The sequence below is a fragment of the Panthera pardus genome, unplaced genomic scaffold, assembly GCF_024362965.1.
Source record: "Panthera pardus isolate Hobbes unplaced genomic scaffold, ASM2436296v1 HiC_scaffold_17, whole genome shotgun sequence".
NCBI classification, from domain to species: domain Eukaryota; kingdom Metazoa; phylum Chordata; class Mammalia; order Carnivora; family Felidae; genus Panthera; species Panthera pardus.
This window is the reverse complement of record NW_026526732.1, coordinates 20,632,347-20,659,148: the sequence shown is the minus strand read 5'-3', so window position 1 is coordinate 20,659,148 and position 26,802 is coordinate 20,632,347. Positions and strand designations below refer to the sequence as shown.

General features: G+C 38.3%; 3 protein-coding genes across 3 annotated transcripts in view; 1 reads left to right on the top strand and 2 right to left on the bottom strand.

The window, feature by feature from the left end:
- EPM2A (EPM2A glucan phosphatase, laforin) overlaps positions 1-25,866 on the bottom strand; it is a 166,238-nt gene extending 140,372 nt beyond the window's left edge. The window contains exon 1 of the mRNA XM_053904404.1: positions 25,770-25,866. The gene's annotated coding sequence lies outside the window, so the exon portion shown is untranslated. The remainder of the gene's footprint in view (positions 1-25,769) is intronic.
- Positions 8,632-24,712, bottom strand: FBXO30 (F-box protein 30). Its single transcript, XM_019425042.2, has 2 exons — positions 15,670-24,712; positions 8,632-10,774 (listed from the first exon to the last, which is right to left on the bottom strand). The coding sequence occupies exons 1-2, from the start codon at positions 17,689-17,691 to the stop codon at positions 10,571-10,573; spliced, it is 2,226 nt and encodes a 741-aa protein (XP_019280587.1). The 5' UTR covers positions 17,692-24,712; the 3' UTR covers positions 8,632-10,570.
- On the top strand, positions 25,254-26,114 carry LOC109252470 (collagen alpha-1(I) chain-like). Its single transcript, XM_019424996.2, has one exon. It carries the CDS (start codon positions 25,254-25,256, stop codon positions 26,112-26,114), a length of 861 nt encoding a protein of 286 aa, XP_019280541.2.
- Positions 26,115-26,802: the final 688 nt, after the last annotated feature.

Genomic DNA, 26,802 nt, shown 5'->3' with positions numbered 1-26,802 from the left:
TCTCCTATTTTTATTTATTTTTCACAGTGTTTCCTTTCTATAGCCTATCTTTTATCAGGGATCAAGCATAATATCTCATAAAGACAAAAGGGTCAATTCATCAGGAAGACCTAATAATAAAAAGTATACACCTTTTACAAGCTTCAAAATACCTGAAACAAAGACAGAACCGAAAACAGAAGTAAATCCATTCTCACAGTTGGAAATTTAAACATCCTTCTCCCAATCATTGTTAGAGCAATGCAAAAGAATCAGTTAAGAAAATATAACATCTGCATGGTATTTACAAATGCTATAGTCCAAACTGGAGAATACACATTCTGCCCAAGTGCACATGGATTTTCATCAACATTGGCCACATGCCAGGCCATCAAATCAAAGTCATGAAAAATTTCAAAAGTTTGAAGTCTGAACACAATGGAATTAGAAATCAGTACCAACAATATCAATAAAATTCCCCCATTTGGAAATGTAATATAGCATAGTTCTAAATAAATAAAATAAGGAATCATAGGAGAAACCAGAAAGTGTTTTGAACTAAGTGATCATGGAATGACCAAAATGTATGGGATGCAACAGGAGCAGTGATTAGAGGGAATCTGACGTCTTTCAGTGCCTGAATTAAAAAAAGAAAAAGGCTTACATCAATGATCTAAGTTTCCACGATGAGAAGCTGGTAGAGAGCAAATTAAACACAGGTAAAAATAAAGGAAATAACAAAGAGAAGAAGCAAAAGTCAGTGGCATGTAACAGACAAACAAGGGAGAAAGATTTAAAAGGCAAAATTGGTTCTTTGAAAAAATTAATAAATTCTTAATCTCCTATCAAAAGCGGTAAAGTAAAACGAGAAAAGGATACACAAATTACTAATATCAGCCATGAAAGATGGGCCATGACTGCAGATCCTGGAAACCCAAACATAAGGAGTCCCCTTCCGGCTCGGTGCTTCCCCCCCACCCCCCAACCACCCCCGCCTCTGCCCCTCGGTCCGGGCAGCTGCGGTCGAGAATGAAGTCCCCTTGAGCCCCACACTACATTGCTATTCAGAATTAGCCCCACACATGAATTTTGGTCATAAAATTCTCCAACCCATAACATCCCTCTGAAGCCTACTAATCTATCAACGTTATATCCTCAGGACTATTATTCTAATTTTGTAAACCGAAAGTAATTGGTGTTCTATGTGGCTCAGTCATTACACTGAGTTACATTCAAGGAAGCATGATTCATAAGTCAAAGTGGTTTTAGAGTAAGAATTCCAAGCGGTTTTTGTCTCTGCCAAAGAACATAAAAACATGCCACAACATAAGCTACATTAATATTTCTCAAAACAACCTGGGGCTCTCCTGCCATTCCGATACCCTGGACCCTAAACTTTCCCAAACTTTTCTCCACTCTAACTCTTTTCTCCATGCCTTGCATGTTTACCCCATACTACTCCAGCCTTCCTGATAGAAAATCTCCCCACTGTTTCTGCATCACACTGGACCAGTATGGGGAAAATACAGGATGTGATAACTTCCCGGTCCTCCCTTGAGCCCAGAGGAGTGAAACATAGAGGCCTTTCAAAATGTGATTCTTCTATTCTGACTCTCTCTCAAGAAAGTCTTCTGAAATTTTTTTTAAGAACAGAATTCAATACTTTCTTACTCTTTCCAGTTTTCAAGAAAGAAAAAAGCAGAAGATAATTCTGGTTTTTAATTGTCTCTGGTTTTAAATATTCAGGGTTTTTTTTTATAAGAAAAATCTAATGCGGGAAGGAGGGACTACCAAATTGGGAAATTTGCATTTGTGGTAGGCTTCAGTGGACACGATTCTCCCCATTCCCACATACACGCTCATTTGCAACATGACTTTGCTGCTCTTCCCATTGAGGTAGAGTCTATTCCTTCATCCCTTGAATGTGGGCTTGGACGTGTAATTGCTTTGGAAAATGGGACTTTAACAAATATGGCAAGCAGTGACTTGGAGAGGGTTTGCACAATGGGACGTACTCTCTTGCTGTTCTTGCCACTGTCATGGAAATATGCCTGGGCTAGCCTGATGTATGATGAGAGACATACGGCCTCATCATCCCCATGACCCCAGCCAACAGCCTGCCAACTGCCAGACATGTCAGTAAGGCTGTCTTAGATCATCTAACCTCCAGCTGACCCATCAGCTGACCATGGATGTGTGAGCCAACCGGACAGAGATCAGCCAAGTGAAGCCAGTCTAGAATAGCCCAGCCAAGTAATCATGAGCTAATTAAACATGTTTCAAGTCATGAAGTTTTGGGGTGGCATGTTATGCAGCAAAAGCTAACTGAAACAGCATTAAAAAGTATTCAATCATTTTTCATGATTAGTTCAACAGGCATCTAGGTGTGTAAGCCCCTCTGCTAAGCACAGGGATCCAAAGCCAAGTAAGACGTGGTTTCTAGCCAGAGGGATCCTCAAGCTGTAAGTGTACAGATACCAACAAATAGATAATGGCAGTGCGGTGTGATAAATACTGAAAAGAGGTATGAACAACAACAACAAAAAAGTGGGGTGGGGGGTCATAGAGAGACTCAGTGGCTTGGGATAGTTCAGGAATTAACAGGTGACATCAGAATTGGATCCTCACCAATGAACCAAAGTTTTACCAGACAAAGAAGTTGGGGAGAGGGCATTCTAGACAAAAGAAAAGCATAAGGCTGAGAGACATGAAAGTATATAAGGTGTTTGGGAAATACAGAAATGTAACCTGCAAGGAGATGGAATAAGAAGTGAGGATTAAGGAAATACAGGTCAAATAATGTATTTGGTAATAAGCCCCCAACTATTATAGAAATATCAAATTAAGTAAACAAGAAATCATTAAGTGAAAAATCACAACAAAGTTATGAACGTACAACAGAGAGTATGAATTATCACAATTATTTTCCTTCCTCCCATTCTCTTCGACTTCAGACTCTGTTGCAGTGAGAAAAGCTATTACAGCGCAAGTCTCCCTGCGTCATTCGGTTAATTCAATTATACTTGTTCAGCTTGGAGCATATACACACTTTAAGGCATATGTATCCCCAGTTATGTCAGAGGCACAGTTATCTGCAAAGCAATTTTTTTTTATTTCTTTTATGTTTATTTTTGAGAGAGAGAGAGAGAGAGAGAGAGTGCGAGTGGGGAAGGGGCAAAGAAAGAGGGAGACACAGAATCGGAAGCAGGCTCCAGCAGGCTTGAGTGGTCAGAACAGAGCCCGACACGGGGCTTAAACCCACCAACAGCGAGATCACGACCTGAGCTGAAGTCAGATGCTCAACCGACTGAACCACCCGGGCACACCACAATTTAATTTTTTTTTAACATAGAATATAATCAGTTATTTTCTAAAGTCAGCTCCTTAGAAAACAGTGGAAAATAATTGTAATAATTTAAAGGAATATGAAAATAACTTCTTCCCAAAGTCATGAAAGTAAATTTGTTAATAAGGGTGTTCCTAAATACATAAATAAATGTATTGTGACTATATGTATTTTACTGCACTAAAGAATATCTCTTTAAATTATTTGGGGAAGATTTATGTAAAGAACCATCTAAAGTGAATCTCTGCCTAAACCCTTTCCTTCTTTGGAACTTGTCCATGCGCCCATGTGTCTGGCATAATTACTAGGTATTGGGAGGAGAAGGAAGGGGAGGAGGAGAAAGAGGAGATGAAGGGGAGGAAGTAGCAATTCCCTGTGTAACCTTAAGCACATCACAACCTTCCCAAATCTAGCCTCCACTGTGCATGGCATGAGTGTTCAATAAATGTGTGTTGAATGAACAAATACGTTGACAATCTCAGCTTTGATTTCTCCGAATAGAAAAGGAGACACTACCTGATCATTCAAGTACCTACCAATCCCAAGACTCAAATGTTTTCCCCATGAGATAATACGAAAGAATACAAAATATATACAAGGGTTCAATTTATTAATTTAGTCTTATGTAATACATCAATGTATTTGCTCTTTAAAAGGAACACAAAGTATAAAACTATAAAAAAAATGATCCTGAAAATTATACAAATTGTTTTCAAAGCATGATTTTAAAAACAGACCTTTAAAAAATGTGATTGAGATGTTCCCCAAGGAATCATAAGAAAAGGTAAAAGATGAAAGATGAACATTGACATGGAAGCCAATTTTTCATTGTCCAAATTGTATGCAAATAACGAAATCGTGGTGAATTACAACTTCACTTCTGGTGCTGTTACCAGGACTTCTGTGATGGGATTCATGAATTTCATTAGAACTTTAAGCTGAATAAATCTGTCAGATTACTAATGCTGTAAATTAATTCTAAACCATAACTGGAGCATTTTATAAACCTTGAGAACAAGGTACTTTTTGGCTTTGGTAAAAATTACTCCTACCCTTCATAATTGTGGTTAAATACATATAAAATTTACCATTTTAAAGTGTACATTTCAGTGTCGTTTAGTACATTCACAATGTTGTACAATCAACACTATCTTCTAGAATATTTTCATCACTAAAACAAAACCAGTACCCATTAAGTAGTCACTTCCCACTACTCCCACCCCTCCCTGCCCGCCCCTCACAAACTGATTCCTGTCTCAATGGATTTACCTATTCTGGATATTTCATGTAAATGGAATCACATAATTTGTGGCCTTTTGTATCTAGCTTCTTTCATTTAGCATATTTTTCAAGAAATACCATATCCTTTAGCACTTAAGGAGAAACTATTAATGTAAACCATGGGGGAAAAAGATATACTGGAAAACTAAATGACACCTGAGGTAAGTGAATGAGTCAGTGCAATTATCTTTCAGAATGCGTTCAAGTTTCCAGGACTGACTGGTGTTTGAACACTGATCAAATGAACAATACAATTTTAACATTTTATATGCAGCATTAAAATCTTAAGAATTCATTTCCACTGAATTATTAACCATTGAAAGCAATTTATTTCTTGTCAGTTTTTCTCACAAGGCTATTGGAATGTTGTAGGGAATTAATACCATTCTCTGTTTCAAATCCCTTTCTAATATAAGTCCTAGTTTTTTAAAGTTATCAATTGATATAAAAGACACCCACCTGACATCATTAAATATTCACCGGGTAATTCTATTCTTGAATAGATGTTATACTTGTGATCACTTCTATTTCTATGGTTTGATTTCTTTTAATCAAATAACGTAGTTAAAACTGAATGCTGATACTTCAGTTTTTCGATACTACAAACTTGTCAACTGAGACTTTAAAAGAAGCTAAATATGTTACTTAATCAAATCTAAACTTACTGGCCCAAACTACTAAACACGTGCTGATTAGAAGAAGTTTTTAAAAACTCTGTATACTTAATCTAGGTTATTTTGATCTCCTGGTCAGAAAATTGAAGCATTAATGACAATTAACATGGAAAAGGGGATTTCAATGAAAAAAAAAAAACAAACTGCAGGACAGCAAAGGGCAGTATCTCTGATCTTCAACTTCAATCTTTTGAGCAATAACACATTATTGCTACTGTTTTTATATCATTACATCACTGAATATTAATGCAACAATTAATTTTACTCTTTGACCGAAAGGGGTATGGAAAGCTACCTCTAACCTTTGCCAAAGAATGAACCAACATGGACACCAACCTATGTGCCTCTTTAAGGATCTTGTCTGAGAAAAAGATACTTCCGGCAATTTATAATAGAAAATGGTAAAAAGTAATGAATTTGCTTTTACTGGGAAAAGATAATTCGATGAGCTGGTCGGTCTTAAGAGTTCAACGGAAATGCAGTTTTAGGGCTTTCAAACACATGCACTATTAGCAGCACTAGAACTAGCTACGTACTGAAGAACCACCTCCTATCACAATACTTGCATGCAAATAGATTCATAAAGTGATTTGGAGGATGCCCAAAATTTTATCGGTGAAAAGAAACACTTATGTTGTCGGTTTGCTTCAAAAATACTTTTCTTCACAGTAAACAATACTCAGACCAGAAAATGTCAAAAAGAGAAAAAATTATAGGAGATTCATATCAATGACTTTTTACTGTATTTCCATAGAGTACATTCATGAGACATCCTGGTAGCCCATTTCTTTGCAGTTATTAATGAAAAGTCACTCCCCAAATAACATATTTGAATGTCAAACAATCTGAATACAAAATGTCAGTTTTGAAATGTTCTAAGGTAAAAAAAAGGACCTCAAGGTGTATCTCCATTAATATACGTCAAGATGTATTAAAATCTACTTGGCCAATTCGTGAAGATTACACATGCAAATAAATATACATATATATATAAACAATAAGCCTATATAGAATTTTACCAATCACAGATGCAAAAAAATACTTGGCAAAAACTCAGCAAAAAACCTAGTTTTTGCAAGGGACTTTCCGAACAACACACTTAGTTTCTTTCTAGTTTTTTTCCTCTTGGTATTGCCCAATATTTCTTTCTAAAACACTTATTAGGAATCAAATATGCCAGGCAACAACATTTTCCAAAGTAATTTCCTTATATCTAAATGTCCCTTCTTTCTGAGTTAGTAAAGTAGAAAAGTAAACCCGGTGGTGAGGACACATTTCTCTGAAATATCCCCATACAATCATCAGTACCTGAACTTTGAGTACCTCAATTTTGTCATCATTAGAACAGAAACTTGAAAGGACTTATCTTTTGAACTTACTTTGACCTTTTAAATCAAAGAAAATAATTACATAAAAAGTGACATTAAAACAAAACCATCCTTCCTCTCCCTTGGTTTATTTAGAAAGAAGTTTACAAGAATTGGTCTTTACTTACACAGCTCAAAACTTGTTTGGAAATCAGATTTAGGTCAAATCCTAACAAAACCCATCACTGAATTAAATTAAATACAATGGATGAGTCACTCATGAGTTGATTTTCTTTAAAGGGATAACTAACATTCCCTTACTTTCTAGGCCTCATGAACCTGTTAGGTAAGACTACTTAGAGGAGTATTTAGGTAATCAAACACATATGAGAGAAATCCTTCCCATGGGAGACTTTGTCCTTTGGCCAGTCTACTAAGAGACTGAGGGCTAGCTGCTTTCTTCTACTGCAATCCTAAACCTCCACCTGCAGGGGACCCAATCCTGTCACCTTCTGACATGGTGTGTCATGCATGAAACAATTTTTAAATGTTTGCATAACTAGTCCTTAGAAAATTTTTACAATTAATAAGTCCTAGATCTTTTTAGGTTGGGATGCAAAATATGAAGAAATCTATTTTGCTTCTAAATGCCAAAAACTGCAAGTTGCTAGAGGTTAACAATATGCTATCAATATAGTAATGGAAACTACCATATCGTCAAGGGATATGGAAGTTTTGTTGAAAACCTCATTATCTGTGAAGTTACTAAGATCCTAATATCCACTGTCAATAACAGCAACTACACTGATGGGATATGTAGCACAGGCTCAAAGACTAAAAAAAGATTACCAGACTATCAACCTTTAATATCTCTAAATGATAGGGTTGAAAGGATTCCTACAAATATTTTTGTAGGATTTAATCCAGTATGTCTACGTCTACTCTTTTTGTTTATCCTAGAAATCGAGTATGTTCACATGACTCTGCAACCACTAAACAAGAACGGATGATGACAAGGCTAAAGGTTAATGCTAATGAACTGTAAGTTGCACTGCAATTTACTTTGAACAGAAGAAACACAAGTGAAATACTAGTAATAACACTAGTAAAACTTAAACACTAGTAAGTCCTAGTTTTTTTAAAAAAATGTCCAACAACCACGGCACCCAATGTATTTTGTCATATAGCTATATGATTGACATAACATACATCACTTAATTTAACCATTAATAACAAATTACCATTACTCTTAATTTTGGATTACACGTGTGTATATACTCAAACATACCGACTCCAATAGTACATCATTCAGGAGAATAGCTGGCATGTCCCAGGCTCTTCTCTAAGTTCTCAGACTTACAGTGCATCAGAATCACCTGAAGGCTTCTGTTAAAGCAGACTGCTGTTTCCTTCATAGAGTTTCTGATTAAGTCTACAGAGAGACCCAAGAATCTGCATTTCTAACAAATTCCCAGATGATTCTAGGAACCCCTACTGTTAAGTGATCTGTGAGTCTCAAAAGGCAATTACAGAGACAGAAAGATAGAGAATGAGAAAAACAGAGACATGCAGTTCTAGGGAAGGAGGCAGCAGATAAAATTTAATACAGGTATTTCCTTCCATCCTGACACCTGCCCTTTATCTTGGTCAGAAAAAACTAAGAAATCAACAAAGACTCTCAAATGACAACTGACACACAAACCTTTTCACGCTTAAACACCCAGATAGATTGTTCCCATTACAAGTTTTAGAAAAACAATATAGCCAGAAACTCTTCAGCCTTTCAAAACGCCTAGATGAGACTAATTTCAAGAAGACACTGAAAAGGCACAGAAAGTCAATGAGTTTTCCATATCAAAAAAAAAAAAAAAAAAAAAAAAAAAAAAAGCCCACCAGTACAACAAGGGTGAGCAATGATAATCAACAAACTTTTACAACATGCAGAAAATGTACACTTATTAGAAACACTGTGTTTGGAATTTCTCAAACAAGTATTAAAAGTTTATTTCAAATAAAGTTTTTCTTTTTAAGTTACTGAGCCACATAAAGGGAAAATATTAATTTTATTAGAATTTGAACAAATGCTGCACAAAGAAAACATTTTAACAAAATCATATGGTGGCATAACAAACAAAAAAGAAAACAGCCAAAGATGTGTAAAAGAAATATAAGGTGGAAAACTGTTAAATATCTCATGATCCAGTGTGGAAACAAAAAGTCTAAACTTAAAAACCAAACAAGCACAACCATAAAACAAAAAGTTAATGTTTGTGCTATCCTAACCAGACACATTCTTCAGCAAAACTTTAAAAGGCAGAGTTATATTTGACAGTATTTGGTATCTTATTTCTGACTTTTTCACAGAAATAGTATAGAATTCAATCTCACAGTTGAAGTTTCAACATGGAGAAATAATTATTCTATTAATTAAAATGACAGCTGAGGCAAAACAACTGATTAGCCTTCAATGCTATATTTCCAACTGTAATAAGGATGTGACCCAACCAAAAGAAGTCTTAAGTAGTTGAGAGTTTTTTTGCTACTGCCCAAGGAACACCTCTGCCCAGTCTGATTGCCATATATGGTAATCAAGACCCTAATAACAATAGAGCATTCTCAGGGACAAATGTAAGAAAACATAAGAGAAGTTTGATGTTTTATAGCAAAGTAACTTGTCACCATTTCAGACTACTAAATGCCAGGAGTTACTTAAAACAAATTATTTAAGTATATGTCCCCATCTTTGCAATTTATTTCTAAATACTGACACCATATATTCATTTTTTTAAACTGATTAATTAACATCAGGTTAATTATGGTGTATGTCAATTTGAAAACTATAATAAAGTACCTCAACAATAAGACTTTGAGTATTTTTCTGTTATACCTTGATCTTTACACAAAGATGCAATTCTTACTATTTTGGTAGAGAAGTCTATGGGAAATAAACTTGGAAATGTTTTAAAGAGATTGTCAACCAAGACAGGTTTCTCCATTTCATGATTGTCATCTTACAAAGACACCGAATTTCACATTGTTAAACGTCTTAAAACAATATAATTGTGATTTATAAAAAGGCAAAATTTTAAATGCTTAGGAAAGAAAGTTAAGCCCTTTGCATTCTGAAGATTTGAAATTTATTCACACAATGTGCCCAACCCAAACTTTAAATGAGGTATATTTTCTTCTCTCCAAATATCAGAAACCTAGCAAATGCAGAATATGATGAACAGTTTCAAATTAAAATAAATTCACAGGCTTTTTGTTTTCACTTTAACCTGTGATAAAACACACTGCCATGAGTCTTCGGATGCGGTGTCTAACAAAAACGCAAAGTTGCATATGGTCATTCTCTGTATGAGAGCTGCAAATATATAAGGTGAAAATATTTTTGTGAGTCTTTTTAAAACATGATAAATGCATTACCAAACATCTGTCATGATTTTAAATATTACCTAAATATATATTAAAGATCATCTGTGTATCAACAATTGTATAAGGGGAGCACTAGAAAATAAAAATCTTATAATGATCTTATGGCAGTCCTTAAGCAATTGAATGTTTTTATCTGAAAAACAAATGCTGAAAAAATTTGATTCAAAGTTTTGCTTTTCGAATGCATGGGTTATAACCCACAGAAAACATGAGGAATAAATTGTTTGGTCAGGATCTTGTTAGTTTAAGAAGCAAAAAATTTAAAAACCAAAATATGCACACCATTAAAAATACTAGTTCTGAAAATTATGTAGCTAAAAATTAAATCACCCTGTCCAGCAAGTTCCAAAAATTTCACACATTTCAAACATTAAGGCAACTTTTTTCCAACTAAACAGGACTTTATAAAAATATATGTCACTTCAAAACATTATATACATAGTGGCAATAAATTTAGCTAGCTGTAATCTTTAATACAAGAAAGTGTCACATATGACAAACAAATTATACTAGGTGCTTGCATGTATGTGCAAGTGGAGTTACAGTCTCTAAAGTACAGGTTTTAAAACTGAGCGAAGTGAACGTCCTTCTTTAGTGAGTTCTCGTGTCACACACATACACGGCAGTGGGATTGCTTCCTCCCGTTTCTCTACAACATTGTAACTGCATTTCTTCAAGTGGTCAGCCATGCTTAGGATGTCAGCAAATTTCCATTCATTTACAGAACAAAATGCAGTACTGAATCGCCATACCTAAAAGAAAATTCTACTTCAGATTTAAACAAGTCAATTTACAAGAATCAAAATACACTTCTTGGTCCAACTGCAGACATTTGTACTGTTAGAGAAACAGCCAATATAATGTTTCAAGCAGGTAGCTACAAAACTGTAAATGAGTAAATCCATTTGGAGGCAAATCTGTTTATCAAATACCTGTAAATCACTTCTATGACATCATGATCTCAATAAACGCAGTAACCAAAAATAATAAAAAACTCAACATTAAAAACTACATCCAACTAGATTTATTAAGCAATTTTTAAAAAATCATAACCTTGTTAATTCAGAGCTACTTCCTAAAATAATATATTGTACATTCTTTCATCCTATCCAATTGGCCACAGAGAACTATTCAGAGTCTGGAGATGCTGACAACACACATTATTATTTTTTTCCCCAAGTTTTTCTCCCATTCCTATTACACTATATGAAGTATGCCAAAAAATACACTATTTAGAAGTACCCAAGGTACTTCGTAATATTCATGAATACAGGTACTTCAATTTATTCAAAATGTTTCTAAAAAATTTATATAAAAAAGCTTTTGTAAAATGAGTCAAATTTTATTCCAGATCATTGTAAAATGCGTTTCTAGGCAAAATATCCACTTGCTATCCCTATTCATGTGTCGATTGGCAAAAATATGGGCTACTTCCCCTTTTGCTCACTCAACAGCTCCAAGCCCTGAACAATGTTACCTTATTGGTCCAGCAATGACAGTTGTAACCCCTTCTCATCTTTACAGTTCTAAATATAAAGCTACCTGAACATAGGTGACAAGCAAGAATGGAGGACAGACTCAGGTAACAAGCATGAATGGGACAGATCAGGCCTAGGCATTCTAGCTAAGCTCATCAACAGGCACATGTGAAAGAACACTGAATACAATATAAACAGCAGATAACTCTAGAAAGTAGCAGATTTCAGAAAAGACCTCAGCACTCACTCATTAGAGCTTCTCAGGTAAGGAGGGCAATGTCTTCCAGGGTGGCCAGATGCCTTCAAATTCTGTGGGAACACTTAGTTGTCAGCTGGCAATAGAGGTCACCGCTGTTCAGCACAGAGGGTACTTACTCCCTGTATCCCTTGGGGTTATACCAACCATTCCTCCTGCATGGAGTTATTTCCTACGAGTCTGAGAGAGCAGCTACCAACAGACATTACAAATGTCATCAGCATCCCTTACAATCCCCTGTAGCTATGAAACTAGAGGAAGAATTAGGAGTTTTGTTAAACTTCAGCAGAACAAATTCGTTTAAGATTCAATGGTGGCACACAGCCTCCCTACTTCCACACAATTAATTAAGAGTCTGGTGAAACAAACTCAGGAAAAACTGGATGATTCCCACCTCCTGATGACAAGGTTTCTTAGTCATGGGCCAATTGTTCTTTCAAAAGTATTCCTCGAGTACATTAGTGCCTGCTATATGGCGGTGCTGTGCTAGGCAGTAGATATTTTAGTTCCCAGAGTCTCACTTCTCAAGGAACTTACAGTCTAATGAAAAAAACCTGGCAATTCATCAGTGAATTACAAAAGAGCAGAGTGCTCTAGTAGGGGAACATAACCAGGCGCCACGCGAACACAGAGCAGCGCACCTCCCTGAAGGCTTCAGTGTGGGGTGGGGATTCCAGAAGGCTTTCCTGAGGAAGTAAGATCTGTAGAGTAAGCAGGAAATATAGTGAGAAGATGAAGAACGCAAGCTCCAGAGACAGGTTCCCTAGGTCTGAATCCATCAATTCGTTGGACAAGTTACTTAACTTCTCTAAACTTCAGTTTCTTCATCCATAAAATAGGGACAGTGGATTAAATAAATTAACAGAAGTAAAATGCTTATTAGCATACTGTCAGGCATATTGCAAATGTTCAAATGTAGGTATTGTGTTAGGGACAACATACTCGAAGGCTGTAAGTCAAGGCAAGAAAGAAAACATCAGGAAACTGTTAAGTAAATCAACATAGGTGGAATATAAGAACAAGAGGAAACTGAAGACGTAAGATTTATGATATGAATCTTACAATTTGAGATTATAAAAAAGTCTTAAATGTTTCATTAAGGAATCTTTCTCTATCCTGGAACAATAAACAAACATGGAAGTTTTTTGTTTTTTAAATTTTTTCTCAATGTTGATTTATTTTTGAGAGACACAGAAAGACAGAACATGAGCAGGGGAGGGGCAGAGAGAGAGGGGGACACAGAATCCGAAGCAGGCTCCGGGCTCTGGACATTCAGCACAGAGCCTGACGCAGGGCTTGACTCACGAATGGTGAGATCATGACCTGAGCCAAAGTCAGACACTCAACTGACTGAGCCACCCAGGTGCCCCAAATATCTTGTTTTTTAAGGAAAAATTTTTTTAAAATGTTTATTCATTTTTGAGAGACAGACTGTGAGCGGGGGAGGGGCAGAGAGACAGATCAAGTCATGATCTCACTGTGAGTTGGAGCCCCACGTCGGGCTCTGTGCTGACAGCTCAGAGCCTGGAGCCTGCTTCGGGTCCTGTGTCTCCCTCTCAACCTGCCCTCCCGCCCTGCTCATGCTGTCTCTCTTTCTCTCTCAAAAATTAATAAACATTTGAAAAAAAATATATATATATTTTTTTTTTATAAAAATTTTTTTTTAATGTTTATTTATTTTTGAGACAGAGAGAGACAGAGCATGAACAGGGGAGGGGCAGAGAGAGAGGGAGACACAGAATCCGAAGCAGGCTCCAGGCTCCGAGCTGTCAGCACAGAGCCCGACGCGGGGCTCGAACTCACGGACCGTGAGATCATGACCTGAGCCGAAGTCGGACGCTTCACCGACCGAGCCACCCAGGCGCCCCAAAAATATATATATTTCTAAGGTGCCTGGGTGACTCAGCCGACTGAGCGTCTGACTTCAGCTCAGGTCATGATCTCACCATTTGTGAGTATGATCCCCACACTGAACTTGCTCCTGTCAACCTGTCAGCTCAGAGCCCAATTTGGATCTTCTGTCCACCCCCCTCTGCCCTTCCCCCCCACCTCTCTCTCTCTCTCTCTCAAACAATGAAACATTAAAAAATATACTTAAAACAAGAAAATATTTCTCACTCTAGTCCTTATGGAGAGAATATGCTGGAGAAGGACCCAATTAGGAACAGAAACCCAGTTAGGCTACTGCGGTAAGCAAGAGAGAGCCGAAGGGGACAGAGCTAAGGAAATGGCAGTGGAAACAATAAAACAAACCGGAGTGGTATGAAGAAGGGAGACTCAGGAAGACTTTGTGATTACATACACATGGAAATAAAGGGGGGAAAAAGAAGTCAACCCTACCTCCCAAACTCCTAGTTTAGGCAATCTGATAGATGATAAGGCCACCTGCTGAGATTAGGGGGGATAGAGATGTAGATGTAGAGTAGGTTGGACATGCTGAGTTTGATGGCCCTGTGAGACAGTCAAGTGGAAATGTCCAGGAGATGCTTGTACAGTCTAGAGTTCAGGAGAAAGCAGCCAGGATACAGATGTGTGAGTACTTTGCGTAAATGATGGCAATTTAAACTCCTAGATGAGATTTTCTGCAGGAACAGAATTCCCAGAAAGTATGTTACCTCATAGGTCAATACTAATGAGCAAGGACAAAAAGAGACCACACTCAGAGTATCCCATCCCGAATGGGAGGAAGACACCACGTCACCTGTATGTGTATGCAGGTACACAGCAAGTATGAAACCTTCTGCCACTAGAATTCCCATTTGGGAAAAAAATGATAAAATAGTGTATTCATTTGTTGGTCAAAGCTTCACGAGAGCACACAAGATGTAGAATTCTATTCTGAAAAACTGGAGCAAATGAATAAAAGTCAGAGAAAACCTAAGGGTGATAAGAACAAAGTAGCTAGAGATTTGAAACCTGTGCAACCAAGGTGAAGATTCTTCCACTTTATAAAATGCAAAATGTCACATTATAAATGTTCTAAAATGAAAATCTGCAATAAAAGATACTTGTAATGCCTTCTAGTTTCTCTTAGATGGTACCTCAGAAAGCGGGCAAAAGTAGGGGCCCCAGGGTGGCTCAGTCGGTACAGCATGCGACTCTTGATCTCAACATTGTGAGTTTGAGCCCCATGATGGGCATAAAAATTACTCTGAAAAAATAATTAAAAAATTATAAAGATAAAAAGAAGGTGGACAAAAGTAGACTTTTCACAAGAGAAAATGGTGGAGCCAGGATTCGTTCCCAGGTCGGCCTCAATCCCCAGCACAAGTCTCCAATATGCAACACTCTCTTGTACAGTCCTACATCCAGAGCCCCCACCCCTAGTATCAAGTCCAACTTCAACCTACCACATTTCCACATCTATCCATTTATGCTCTCTATCCCCCCAAATACTCCGCTGATCACTTACTAATAGAAGCACTTGTAACTTTTTTCATCTCTCCCTATTTAAGTTCTACCTGAAATAACCAAATTCTAAGAAAGAAATTGCTAGGAATGGAGAGAAACTGCCAATTGTAAGCAGTGAGAAACCTTGTCCTCGCTTCCTTCATCGTCCTATAGTGAAAATGTTTCAGATGGAACTCAAAATAGAAGGTGGTTAACATGGATTCAAAAGGAGTTGTTACAGAAGAATTGAATAAGGACAGAACTGCTCAACTAAAAAACCACAAGTGGCCTCTTACACATCAGAATGCCAAATTAGAACCCAATACTAGGATGTCTGCAGTAAATGTGTGATTATGACAAACAATTCTAGCCTAGTTTTCTATTAACTATCATTATGTTTAAAAAGTCTGTCAGATTGAAGAATGGTCAATTTTTCAACAAGATCTTAATTTTATTAATTCTGCAACATTAAGTGTCTACCATATGTCAATTAACGAGATGATACAGTTGAGATTAAACTAACCTTTTCTTTTATTTGCCATGATGAATTTCCTTCTGGATACTTCTTTTTCCCCCACTGCAGTATGACCATTCCACGCGACTGAAGCAGGCTGCCACATACATCCCTCATTAACTTGGATACACATGACAGCTGGCATAAACTGAAGCCATCAAGAAAGCCTGCAATATGTTGTAGGACCTCAAAAGGAAGACTACTTAGATGGTCACTATGTAATCCCAACACACAGTTTCTAGCAGGCTCCACTAATACGGTAGATACACAAGGCTGAACTCCAAATGACCTCAAATGGCGGTCATGTATAATCTTTGCTCCTTGGGTTGATGGACAAAATCTACGCTGAGAGTAGGTACAACCATAATATGCTAAAGGACACCTCTGTTCCATCCAGCCATTGAGTCCAGCATGAATGTCACCATGCACATTCTTAAAATGGGAAGAAAATTCTTTTCTTCTAAATAACTGTCCACAAACAAATGTAAACATTGAACGCTGCTTGGGTTGATACCTAGCAACACATTCCAATACTAAATCCAGCCCAAGTGTCTGAAAAGGACTTGGATTTGAAAGCTGTGGATTGGCATGATCACAAGCAGAAGCTGAAGCTATCTCCCCAACCATTGTATTTGTAGCTAATATTGCAGATGGAAGTGAAAAAGTCTGAGTCCCAAAATCAATGTGATATACATCAACCATGCGACTATCAGATATACCCCTCCCACCTGGAGAATCTCCTAGACAAAACAGTAATGCTGCTGTGATTAGATCTATTCCTTGGAGGCCCATTGGATCTTCTGCAACTTCCAAATCTGATGTATCTACTGCTTTATCTTCTTTTGGTTTGGACCAACATGAATTAGAAAGAAATTTGAATGAAGGAGGATGACTGAAAGATAAGACATCCACATTCCTCAAGTCCCCTAAGTCTACTTTTCTCCAACACAATTCTCCTTCATCCTCACCATCTGGCATGAGGATGTGCTGAACTGTGCCATTAGGCAAAGCATTAAGTTGTGCTGCTACTGAAAGTGAACTGGAAGGATCTGAAGTGCCATCTGATGCTATACATTCTCCATTTGTTAAGTTACTTTGTTTTGAATCACCATGTAATTTCTGACTTTGGTCTATGGCCTGTGTACATATATTTTCCAAAGAGAAGCCATTACAAAGAGCAGAAGTGCCATAAGAACTGGTGTTCGAGTCATACAATAAATCACTTGAGCCATTTTGTTCAGACTGGAAATTCAGACTTGTGTCATTATGATCAATTCCACCTACTGCTCCTATCTCCTCCTCATAAAGATGGTCCTGGTCTTTCAAGTGTCTATTCTGCAAGCTTTCTCTGGCATTTTGCTCTTCATTCACTTCATTTGCGGAAGCACAAAGACTTGTACTTAACATGCCAATGTCTCTTGTGGCGGTATTCAGGATATCTAAGGCAGCAGCCAAACTTCTGGTTGTTTCTACAGTAGCTTGATAAAGTGCACCATAAGATTCTTCATCAACAGATACCAAACCATTAGTATGTGGTATTTCCGGGACACTTGATTTAACTGAGATTTGTTCTCTAGGTTCTGCCACTTTATCAGTTGCTTTTGACATCATGGTGGCTACTTTGAGAGACTCTAAGAGCATCCTTTGGTCTTGAAGGGCCAAGGCCATATCTAATTGTGCCACTTCATCGACATCTCTGCTTAGATTTTCATACGATTTCCGATCTGCGTAACTAACTGGCCATCGGTTCCACTCCATAGTACAGCACACCACACTTGCAGGACACATTTCCAGATGTTCAGCAACTTTATTTCGAGCCATTGTAAACGGACATCCGAAATCACTATTTAAGCAAGGCACTCGTTCAAATGGACATAAAAGTCGATGCTCATCAGCTTTACAAGAATGGAAAACTGCTCCACAAACCAGTGGACAACCAATCAAGTCACAGGAGATCCCAGGCTCCGGTCTGATCATACACCGTCTACTGACACAAGTCACACAGTGTGAATGCTGCAGCTCCTCCTCCATAATGGCCAGTCCAGCTCTACTTGTTGAGATGGAAAAAAGATAATTAGTTAGGCAAAAAGTGGTCGATTTTTAAAAATTGTTGAATAATATAAATCAAGTCATAAAGGTGTACTGACTTACTGCAGGATGAAATACATAAAATAAACATATTTAACAAGTTTACTTTACATACAATCAGTCCGTCTTGAAACAACTTAAGCACTTCAAAGAACCGCAGTTCATTTTCATATATCATGTAACAATATACCTAAAGAGGTCAAGTGGTCCAAAATATAATACTTGAATTCTAGTATACTGTGTAGTATATAAATTGATGCCAAAAACAAATTAATGCATATCTAACTTATAAATTCCAAGAATGTTGTAGCTTTTATTTTTTTAAGACTGATTCTGAAGCACCCAGACTGCAGAAATCTCATCATTTCTTAAAAGGGAATGATCTAAATTTCATGAATATACTTAACTAAAAGTATTAGAAGCTTTTGTTTGATTCCCTCTAAATATATGAATTCATTTAGGATTTCGTCTATTGATCACTCCTTCTACACAGTGATCACCATAGTGAGCCTTAAATAGAACACAGAGGGAATTTACCCACAAACCTAAGTTCCAGTTCAGTTGGTGGTTATGGGCAAATCACTTACTTCTGAGGGTCACAGTTTCCATTCATTCATCAAACATCTATTTATTGTTTAACTAGTATGCACCAGGCACTGTGTTTGGTGTGGCAATATAAAGATTATTAGTAAGACATGGTGCCTCCTCTCAATGAACTACAGCAGGTCAGAGACACAACAGTAAAAATCATGTCACATATTATGTGATCGATTTGACAGAAGTAGAATGGTAACACGGAGAACGTAATTATCAGCATGGTAGGGGCTAGAGAATTCACAGTAGTCTTGAAAGACGGGAAATCTTAAGCATAAGAAGGGAGACTTGGAAAGGTAGGGAAGTATTCAATGTTGAAGTAATGACATATGTAAATACAGAAAAGTAAGAATTGGCAAAACATATTCAGGGAACTTCAAGTTTCCCAGTGTTGCTGGATCATAAGGTGAAACACTACATAGCTGTGGGAGATGAGGCAGGATACTAGAAATAAAGCAAATCATTAAGACTGCGCTATATGCTACTCTCAGGAGGTCAGACTTTAAGTAATAGGAAGTCACTGAGGATTTGAGCAAAGAAATAGTATCTATAAAATATTAGGAAGGGTTTACAGATACCTAATGGTCTTTCCTGCCTTTATCATGAAAAATTTTATACAAAAATAAGAGAAAACATCAGCAAAATATACTGATATAATTACTGACACTATGCACTGTATTTTTTTTCTCTTATCTTCAACATCTTTACTGACTTGTTCCTATGAGCAGTAAAAACCTAAAAAACTATTTCATCTTTAAAAACCTAAATAATAAAATATCCTCCTTCTACTACTATTCTTTTTTCCTAGTCAAGCTTTCAGAAGGGAAGAAAACAAAAACAAACCTTCAACTCTCCCATGTACTCTTCTGCCCTCTAATCAGTCTTTATTTTTACCACCAGTCATTAAAATGGCTCTGAGATCCTCAATGCTAAATCCAAAGGGCATTTTTTCCAGACCTCACCTTCCTTGGCCATTTCCTTTATTATGCTGACTATTCCCTCCCTTTTGACATATTTATCTTTCCTTTAGTTTTCAAGATGTCACATTTCCCTGATTTCGCACGCCCCCCCCCCCCGCCCCCATCTCTTTGATTATTCTTTAATCTTTTCTTCTACAATATTTCTCTTCTTCAGGGAGCATGTCATTTCTTGCTCATTCTATACATTCCCCTCGGGTGCTCTCAACTTCTCAAAAGCTTCAATTACCACCCATATGCTGAAAACTGATCTATACCACTTGCCCGGACCCCTCTTCCAAACTTTAGATCTGTACAGCCGATTGCTTATTATACATCTCTACTTCTACATGCACAAGCAACTCATCTCAACGTTTCCCAAATTAAATTACATTGTAATAGATAATAATTTTCTGGGTAAGAAGTCGATTCTTAGCCTATTTTCTTCACTTCAGGGCGTAAAAGATTACTAGCTCTCTGACATATTTTTCCATAAATTCTACCTGGGTTCCAGGTGGCTAATGTAAACTAACTACTCCCAAATTTGCTTTTTATTTTTCTCCAGTCCAGGGTTGATTTTTGCCAAACAATAACAAAAGTCTACCTAATACTACTGACAGAGCTCTTGATTAAGTGGAAAAATTTCTGAGTTGGTATTGTGGCACTTACTGATGCCTGGAGGGTAAAAACCAAAACACACATTTAACAAGAAAACTGTATCTTTAAATTGTGTTTAAAAATTACAAATTATGAGTTAAATACTTCTGAATGTTTATCCCCATAAATTTTACAGGTTAAGACAGAACCTGTATGTTAAACACACACATGCTCACAGAGTCATAATAGAAGAAATGACAAGACTAATGATGACAAACATTTGTAAATTGAGCAGAGGTTCAAAGAGAAATGTTAGTAAGAATTAAGACAAATTTTACTGAGTGATTAGATTGTGAAAACAGCTCTAGCTTTCTTATTTTGCAATAAGACTGAGTTCTTCTCACGTGCTGAGGGGTTATAAACTTGACTGTTACTAAGAGAGAACCTAAAAATACACGCAGTTCTAAAGAAGTGACCACTGCTCTCACAACTTGTAGAAACACTTTATGTTATGTGCACATCACATGACCACACAGGCAGAACACATCTCAAAAACATCACTTAATTCTAAAATAGCAACTGCTACAAACAACTAAGTTAAATGCAAAACAGCGACAACTTTGAAAGGAAGATGTAGAAGGGCTCTCAAGCTTCACAATAGTTTGTTCCACACTACTCCCTTCGGAATAAGAAAAATGTTTTTTAAAAAAATAAAAAGAAATAAAAGCATCCACAGCAATGAGTCTACAATATTTATTTACTGAAGTAGACTTCGAAGGAAAAAAAAATACAAATTATGTACCAATTTTATCCCTGATGTATATCATTTCATGTAATGTCCCTTAATACTCACAACAACCCAGAGGAAACTGAGGCTCAAAAAGGTTTAAGTGACTTGCCCAAGGTCATCCACCTAGTAAGTGGCAGAGCTAGGATTTACGTCTGTATCTGATCAATGCACACGGACAACAACAGATATGTTTACTCATAAAAGCTTAAGAAAATAGGCAGTACACTTCAGTAACTGGTGATCCAATTTTAAGATGTTATTTGAGGAATGGAGATTACACAACTTTGCTTGTAGTTTATTCCAACACTTAGTCACCCCTGTGGTCAAGAAAGTCTTTTTGGTCCTTTGTAATTACAATAGCACATAACTTCACTTTGAAAGTGTTTAAAACTACTTTTAAAATAACCTACATTTGTAATACTCAGTATAAACTTATGGAACAAGAATACAAATTTAACAATTCTCAAAACAGCCATATAAAGTAGGAATCAAGTTTAATTCCATTTTACAAGTGAATATATTCAAAAATAAGTTAAGAAAATGCACTAGATAATACCCAAAGTGTATTCTGGGGATAGAATCCTCAGCTTAAAAATTTTAAACTTCCAGATCCATTCTTTTTCTAATCAAGATCATCACCAAATTAAATATACCTCCATAAAGTATTTTATAATTGGTCATAATTCCTGTGAAATGGGTTTAAAGCATCCGTCCCTGACTTATCAGTTGAACAGTGACACAGCAGACTCAGTAGAAAACAAGTTGCTAAAACTGAGCCTTCAAATTAAAGATAAGCTTAATTGAAAACTCAGTATTAAGTTTTCTTAAACTCTCTTTAAAAAGAATCTTAACATTCCATATAACATCTCTTTTAATTTACACTTAAAATTGAATGACTGGGAAAAGTCTCATTAGACTACAAAATATTTGTAAATGATTAAATGCTTTACAATAGTGTCAATTTTCTCCAACAGAAATTCTTGGCCAACTCATACTCTCTGACTGACAAGCAATCCATAAAAATAGTTTTTAACATGCCATTTTCTCGTACAGTGAAATGAGGCCTTGTCATTTAAGGCTATTTCTAGACATAAAAATAACTGCCCTCAAAAACCCATTTCTTTATTTTTCCAAATTCATCAAAGTAAGCAAGGAGATAAATAAATACAACATTGCAAGTTGGCATGACGTTACAACACTAAGTCAAGTCGCCCAAAGCACTCAACGCAGCTTGTTGCTACCTATGTCTCTGCTGGCAAGACCCATGCACACACGCACACCTCCCCTCCAACTCCTGCCTCGAATCTTAAGTTGCAGCTTAAATGTTATTTTCCACACACCAAAGACAAGGTATGGATCTCACATTATGCTGTGGGCTCAGTACACTCTGCATTCTTCCTTGGTAATACCAGTCGCAATTCTTTAAGTAAATCGTTATCCTTTAATAACTACCTGCACAGGAAAACTTCAAGCTTCATGAAGGAGACAGAACCATCTCTGTCTCATCCATTCTTGTGTTCCCTTATTCCAGACTGCCTAATTGGAGCTTCACTTATTTTAGAAACATGAATAAATGAAAGAATTATACTACAAGAAAGAGCCAAATGGATTCCAAAACAAAATGAGATTCCTGATGTCATGGGAGTCTACATACTTAACAAAAAAATACAACCTTACAGACCTAGTATTAGACAATCAGACTGAGCCAAAATTACCTCACTGTACCAGCTATAAAAAGTCAGTAATGCTCAAACATTTACTGAGGACCTAAGTTATACGTTCCAAGCATTATATACAGAGTAAACTGACTACGAAAAAAGCAAATCAAAGGGAAAAGGAAGTCAAAGTTGATTTCAACCTCTCATTATTTTAAAATCTTAAAAAATAATAGTCATAAAAGGTACAGGCGTAAATGTTTGCCTGTATATTGTCCCACTATTTTAACTCCCTAGTCAACTCTGTGCCGTTTCAAAAAGAAAAGCAGAGAGAGGTGGAGGTGTGTGCACATGTGCAGGTGCCTGAGTAGGTATATGGTTAAGAAGCTCCAAAAAGGAAGTGGCATCAGCCTACTGCTTAATGTTACAGCTACTACAGTACTAGATGAAACAGAATTCCACTTAAACAATAAAATGTTGTTTCAATGTAAGGCTGAAAAGGAACAATAGACAGACATGTTCAATTAGTTAACACAAGCAAGTCTACAACTGAAATCTGACATTTAGCAATCAGTTATAAGCGGCTCCAAGCAAGTCTCATGCTACAGTTGGAGGCACTGGTCACAGTAATACAATTAACTGTACAATATTAAATAGAAACACCTGCTGGGTGATTTGCAGATCAAGCGCAATCAGTATTAAAGACCATAATAAATCTATAACCTCAGTTGGACATCTTATTTCACTGGTTTAAAAAGGAGCGGGAGAGGGGGGTGGCAGTGACTAGGCAAGATTGAAAATCCACTATCCTTAAACTTCCAACTCAAAGCACATGCCCTCCTGATGAGTCCAAAATGGCTAAATGGGTTACACTGTATACATTCTTTGTATTCGATTTTGGTTCTGCTTTTTTATTTATAGAATCATGACCTAATTATACGGAATTTCTTTTCAAATTTTTAACTATTCCCCTTTTGATATAATCAAAACATATATCTTCTAGTCTAAATATGGTCATGAGTAGTTTATTCCAAAGTGAAGTTCTAACTGCTTGCAATGTTCTCCACTAAATAAACAAATGAAACTATTACAGACTTAAATTAAAATAATATTAACAAATACTTAATACTCAGACCAGACCTATTTGAGCATATATTCAGATAAAAATAATCCACCCAAATGGTGGTACTCAGCTTACTGAAATGAGCATCATGGCAGAGGGGAATGGGCTTCCAAGGAATCTCAGCTTTGTGACCTTGAGGCTATTACTCTATTGTTAAAACAACCTGGAACTCTATAAAGGTTAGTTATAATTATATGCGCCCAACAGGATACAATGTATTCCTCAGAAAAAGATGTACTTCACTTTACACAACAGCCACATTTACATACACAAAGCTTAATGTAAAATAATGTTTTATATCAAGTCATTTATAATTATAAAGCTTACCAAAAGCAACCGTATGAGGAAACAACCTATATTAACATTATCCACACACACACACAAGACCTATCCTTTTTATAAAAGATTTCTGGACTGGGTTTTAATTGGGGTATGTCTGTAATTATCTAACTGCCTACAGCATAAAAACCATTAGTCTAATGGTTCACATAGTTCTCACAAAGTTCAATCAAACTGAACATAGTTCATAGTTCATCTCGCATAGTTCATCAAACTGAAATTGAAGTTAAATATTTTATATAGCTTTTTCATTGAAGACTTTGTCAAAGAATTCTACAAATACAATGTCCTTTTAATGAAACAGGCATAGGAACTCGGTTAAAAGATGTATCCAAAATCATACAAAATAGCACAGGGCTTACCCCACTGAAAGTCACATTTCTGTAATATACTAGATCAAAGAGTAAACACGAATATGTGGTGACCTTAAAATACCCCTCTACATACATTATCTCAAAGTATTACCACTCTTTCATAGGTATTGTATTAGGATACTTTGTATTTTTTAAAAGTCTCCAATGGTAGATAGGGAGAAATACTGGGTTGAAATTAAACACCTAGCACACTTGGAATGCATAAAAGTTTGCCTATACCAGAAACTTCAGTTCTCTGGTAACACTCACAGAACTCCACCCGCTAACAAGTCCAGAGCCACAAAAAAAGCTTATGTCACTGCATTAAAGTACTAGGTGAAAACAAGTTGGCAAAGTAAAAGTTGCCAAAACACCATGTTATCCTCAATTAGGCTTCTGGAGTAAGAAACAGTGACTAAGCATAAAGAACAGTGATTCAGCGAAAACTGCATACTGAAAAATTAAACCCTTAGAAAAATCCTAAACATACATTTTAAGCTATTCTTTTCCCTTTGCTGCGTCGAAAACTGGAGTGCTACTTTGTAAAACCTTAGCAAATATGAGCAAAGGCAAAAATCTGCTCATGTAACTTACTAGGTCTCTAAAGGATACAACACAGTATTGAAATGCAGAAAAACAAAATAAAATTAAGTTTAAAAAGTTTGGGAGGTTTGTATTTAAAGAGTTTTAAGTTAATCTACACGGATATCAGAATGCCCATAAATAGCTTCCTCTTGGATCAGAGTCAACAAAGTAATTACGGAATAAAAGGTCAATTCCTTCCCAACCATCTTTTATCTGGGACTTACGACAGAGCTCAGAAAGAAAAACAAGAGAGGGGAACGGAGTGCAAGAACTATGGTAAACAACATACTGTTCTGCCCGTCTGTCTCTATCCTCCCAAATACACACGTTAAAAACATACTCAAAGGAGGTTACTTTGAATTCAACGTGCACTCCGTGGCCCCCTTCCAAGCACTGTTCCACGGACAGGACACAAATAACTTGGAAACGGTCATACCCCCCAGATCCAGAAAATCAGGAAGTTTCTCTTTAATAAGGGCTCTCAGAGGCTAAGGCTAAGATCCGCTCACTACCATGAATGGAAAAGTTACCAACTTCACTCATCCCGTGAAGACAGTAAATAATGCCTCCCAATCTTCCTTTAACCCGTCTGTCCCCAAACAACCCAAGTTTCCCAACGGCAAAAGGAAAGAGAAGCCGGGTTTTCAAGGTTCGGAGGGCTTCCCAAGTTCACCCCCCGCTCCACCCCTCCCTCCCTCCCCAGCACACGGACGGACACGCCAGCCAGGTGACACGGGGGTCGCGGCTCGCGCGTGGGTCGCCATTGCTGACCGCCTGCCACCCCCGCGGGCCGGGCAGGACGACCTGCGCGGACGCCCACGCCGCGGACGCCCTGTGGGCGCGCCAGGCCAGGCCGGCCGGGGACCCGCGGGGCCGGCGCGGGCCGTGTTTACTCCGCCCAGGCCCGGCCCGCCGCCCCCCGAGGCCGCCGCCGCCCCGGCCGCGGGCCTCGCACTGCCCGGCCGCCGCCTCCGTCCTCGGCGCAGCCCGCGACGCGCCGGCCTCCCCCGCCGGCCTCCCGACACTCACCGCCCCGCGCGGCCGAACCGCGGCCCAGGCCCTGGCTGCCGAGGCCGCCGTGCCCGGCTGCTCCGCGCGGTCCCGGCCGCTCGGCGCCCCACACCCCCCGTGCAGTCCTCCTTCTCCGGGCCTCTCAGCCCCGCCGGGCCGCCGCCTTTTCTCCTCTCCTCCAGCTCCTCCGCCTCCTCCCCTGGCGGCAGCCCTCCTCGCGCGCCCCGCCCCGCTCCGCTCGGCCCCGCCCACCCGACCGGGCCCGGCCTCGGCGGCGGCTGCAGTCCCGGCGGAGACGCGCACGCTGAGCCCGGCGGGGACGCGCACGCTGAGTCCGACGGGGACGCGCACACCGCCCACTGATGCTCCGAGCGTAGCGGGGGAGTAGAGTCTCTGCAGTCCTGGGCTCCGAGCGCCCAGCCAGGGGATTCCCACTGGGCCCCACGTGGCCCCGCCGTGACGGTGCTAGTTCAAATCCTGTTGGACTTTGGAATCTTGTATTCCTGCAGGGAATCGTAGACCTGCACTGTTGGAATTGAGGAAGCAGGCACAAGTACGGTGTCTTGTTTCCCTCCCTAAATTGTAGGATAAGCTGCCAGATCCCTTAATTTCGGTGCGGTGCTCTTCCCCTTTACGTCATATTCAGGAAGAAGCGAGCCGCTCTCGCTGCATCTTTGAAGATGCTGCCGCAAACCTTTGTGCCTGCTAACTCAGTGCACCTGAGTCCTGTAGCTTAGTGACCCTTGTAGTGTTCCACCTACCCCGGGACTGAGCTCAGCCCAGGATTCAGGCGTTGCGAAGCTTCACTGGAGCCCAGGCAGGTCTATTTCTGTAAGGGACAGAGGCATTCTACACACACAGACCACAGCAGCAAGGTTGTCTGCATGGAAAAGTGACAATCTAGCTGGAAGGATGCCTTGAAGCCACTTCTGCTGGAGACTTTACAAATGATTGAGGATTAAAGAAATATCAGATGGCCATATCAAAGAAATGGGGTTCATTATCCCGGTACTACCACTAAGCCTTGGTCTAGGCCAGGAAACGGATTCAG

Coding starts and splice junctions, on each gene's coding strand:
- FBXO30 (XM_019425042.2), bottom strand. CDS start 17,691: ATGGAGGAGGAGCTGCAGCATTCACACTGTGTGACTTGTGTCAGTAGA. Junction 10,775..15,669: donor CATGGCAAATAAAAGAAAAG/GTTAGTTTAATC, acceptor ATTTTCTTTTAG/GTATGGCGATTCAGTACTGC.
- LOC109252470 (XM_019424996.2), top strand. CDS start 25,254: ATGAATGGAAAAGTTACCAACTTCACTCATCCCGTGAAGACAGTAAAT.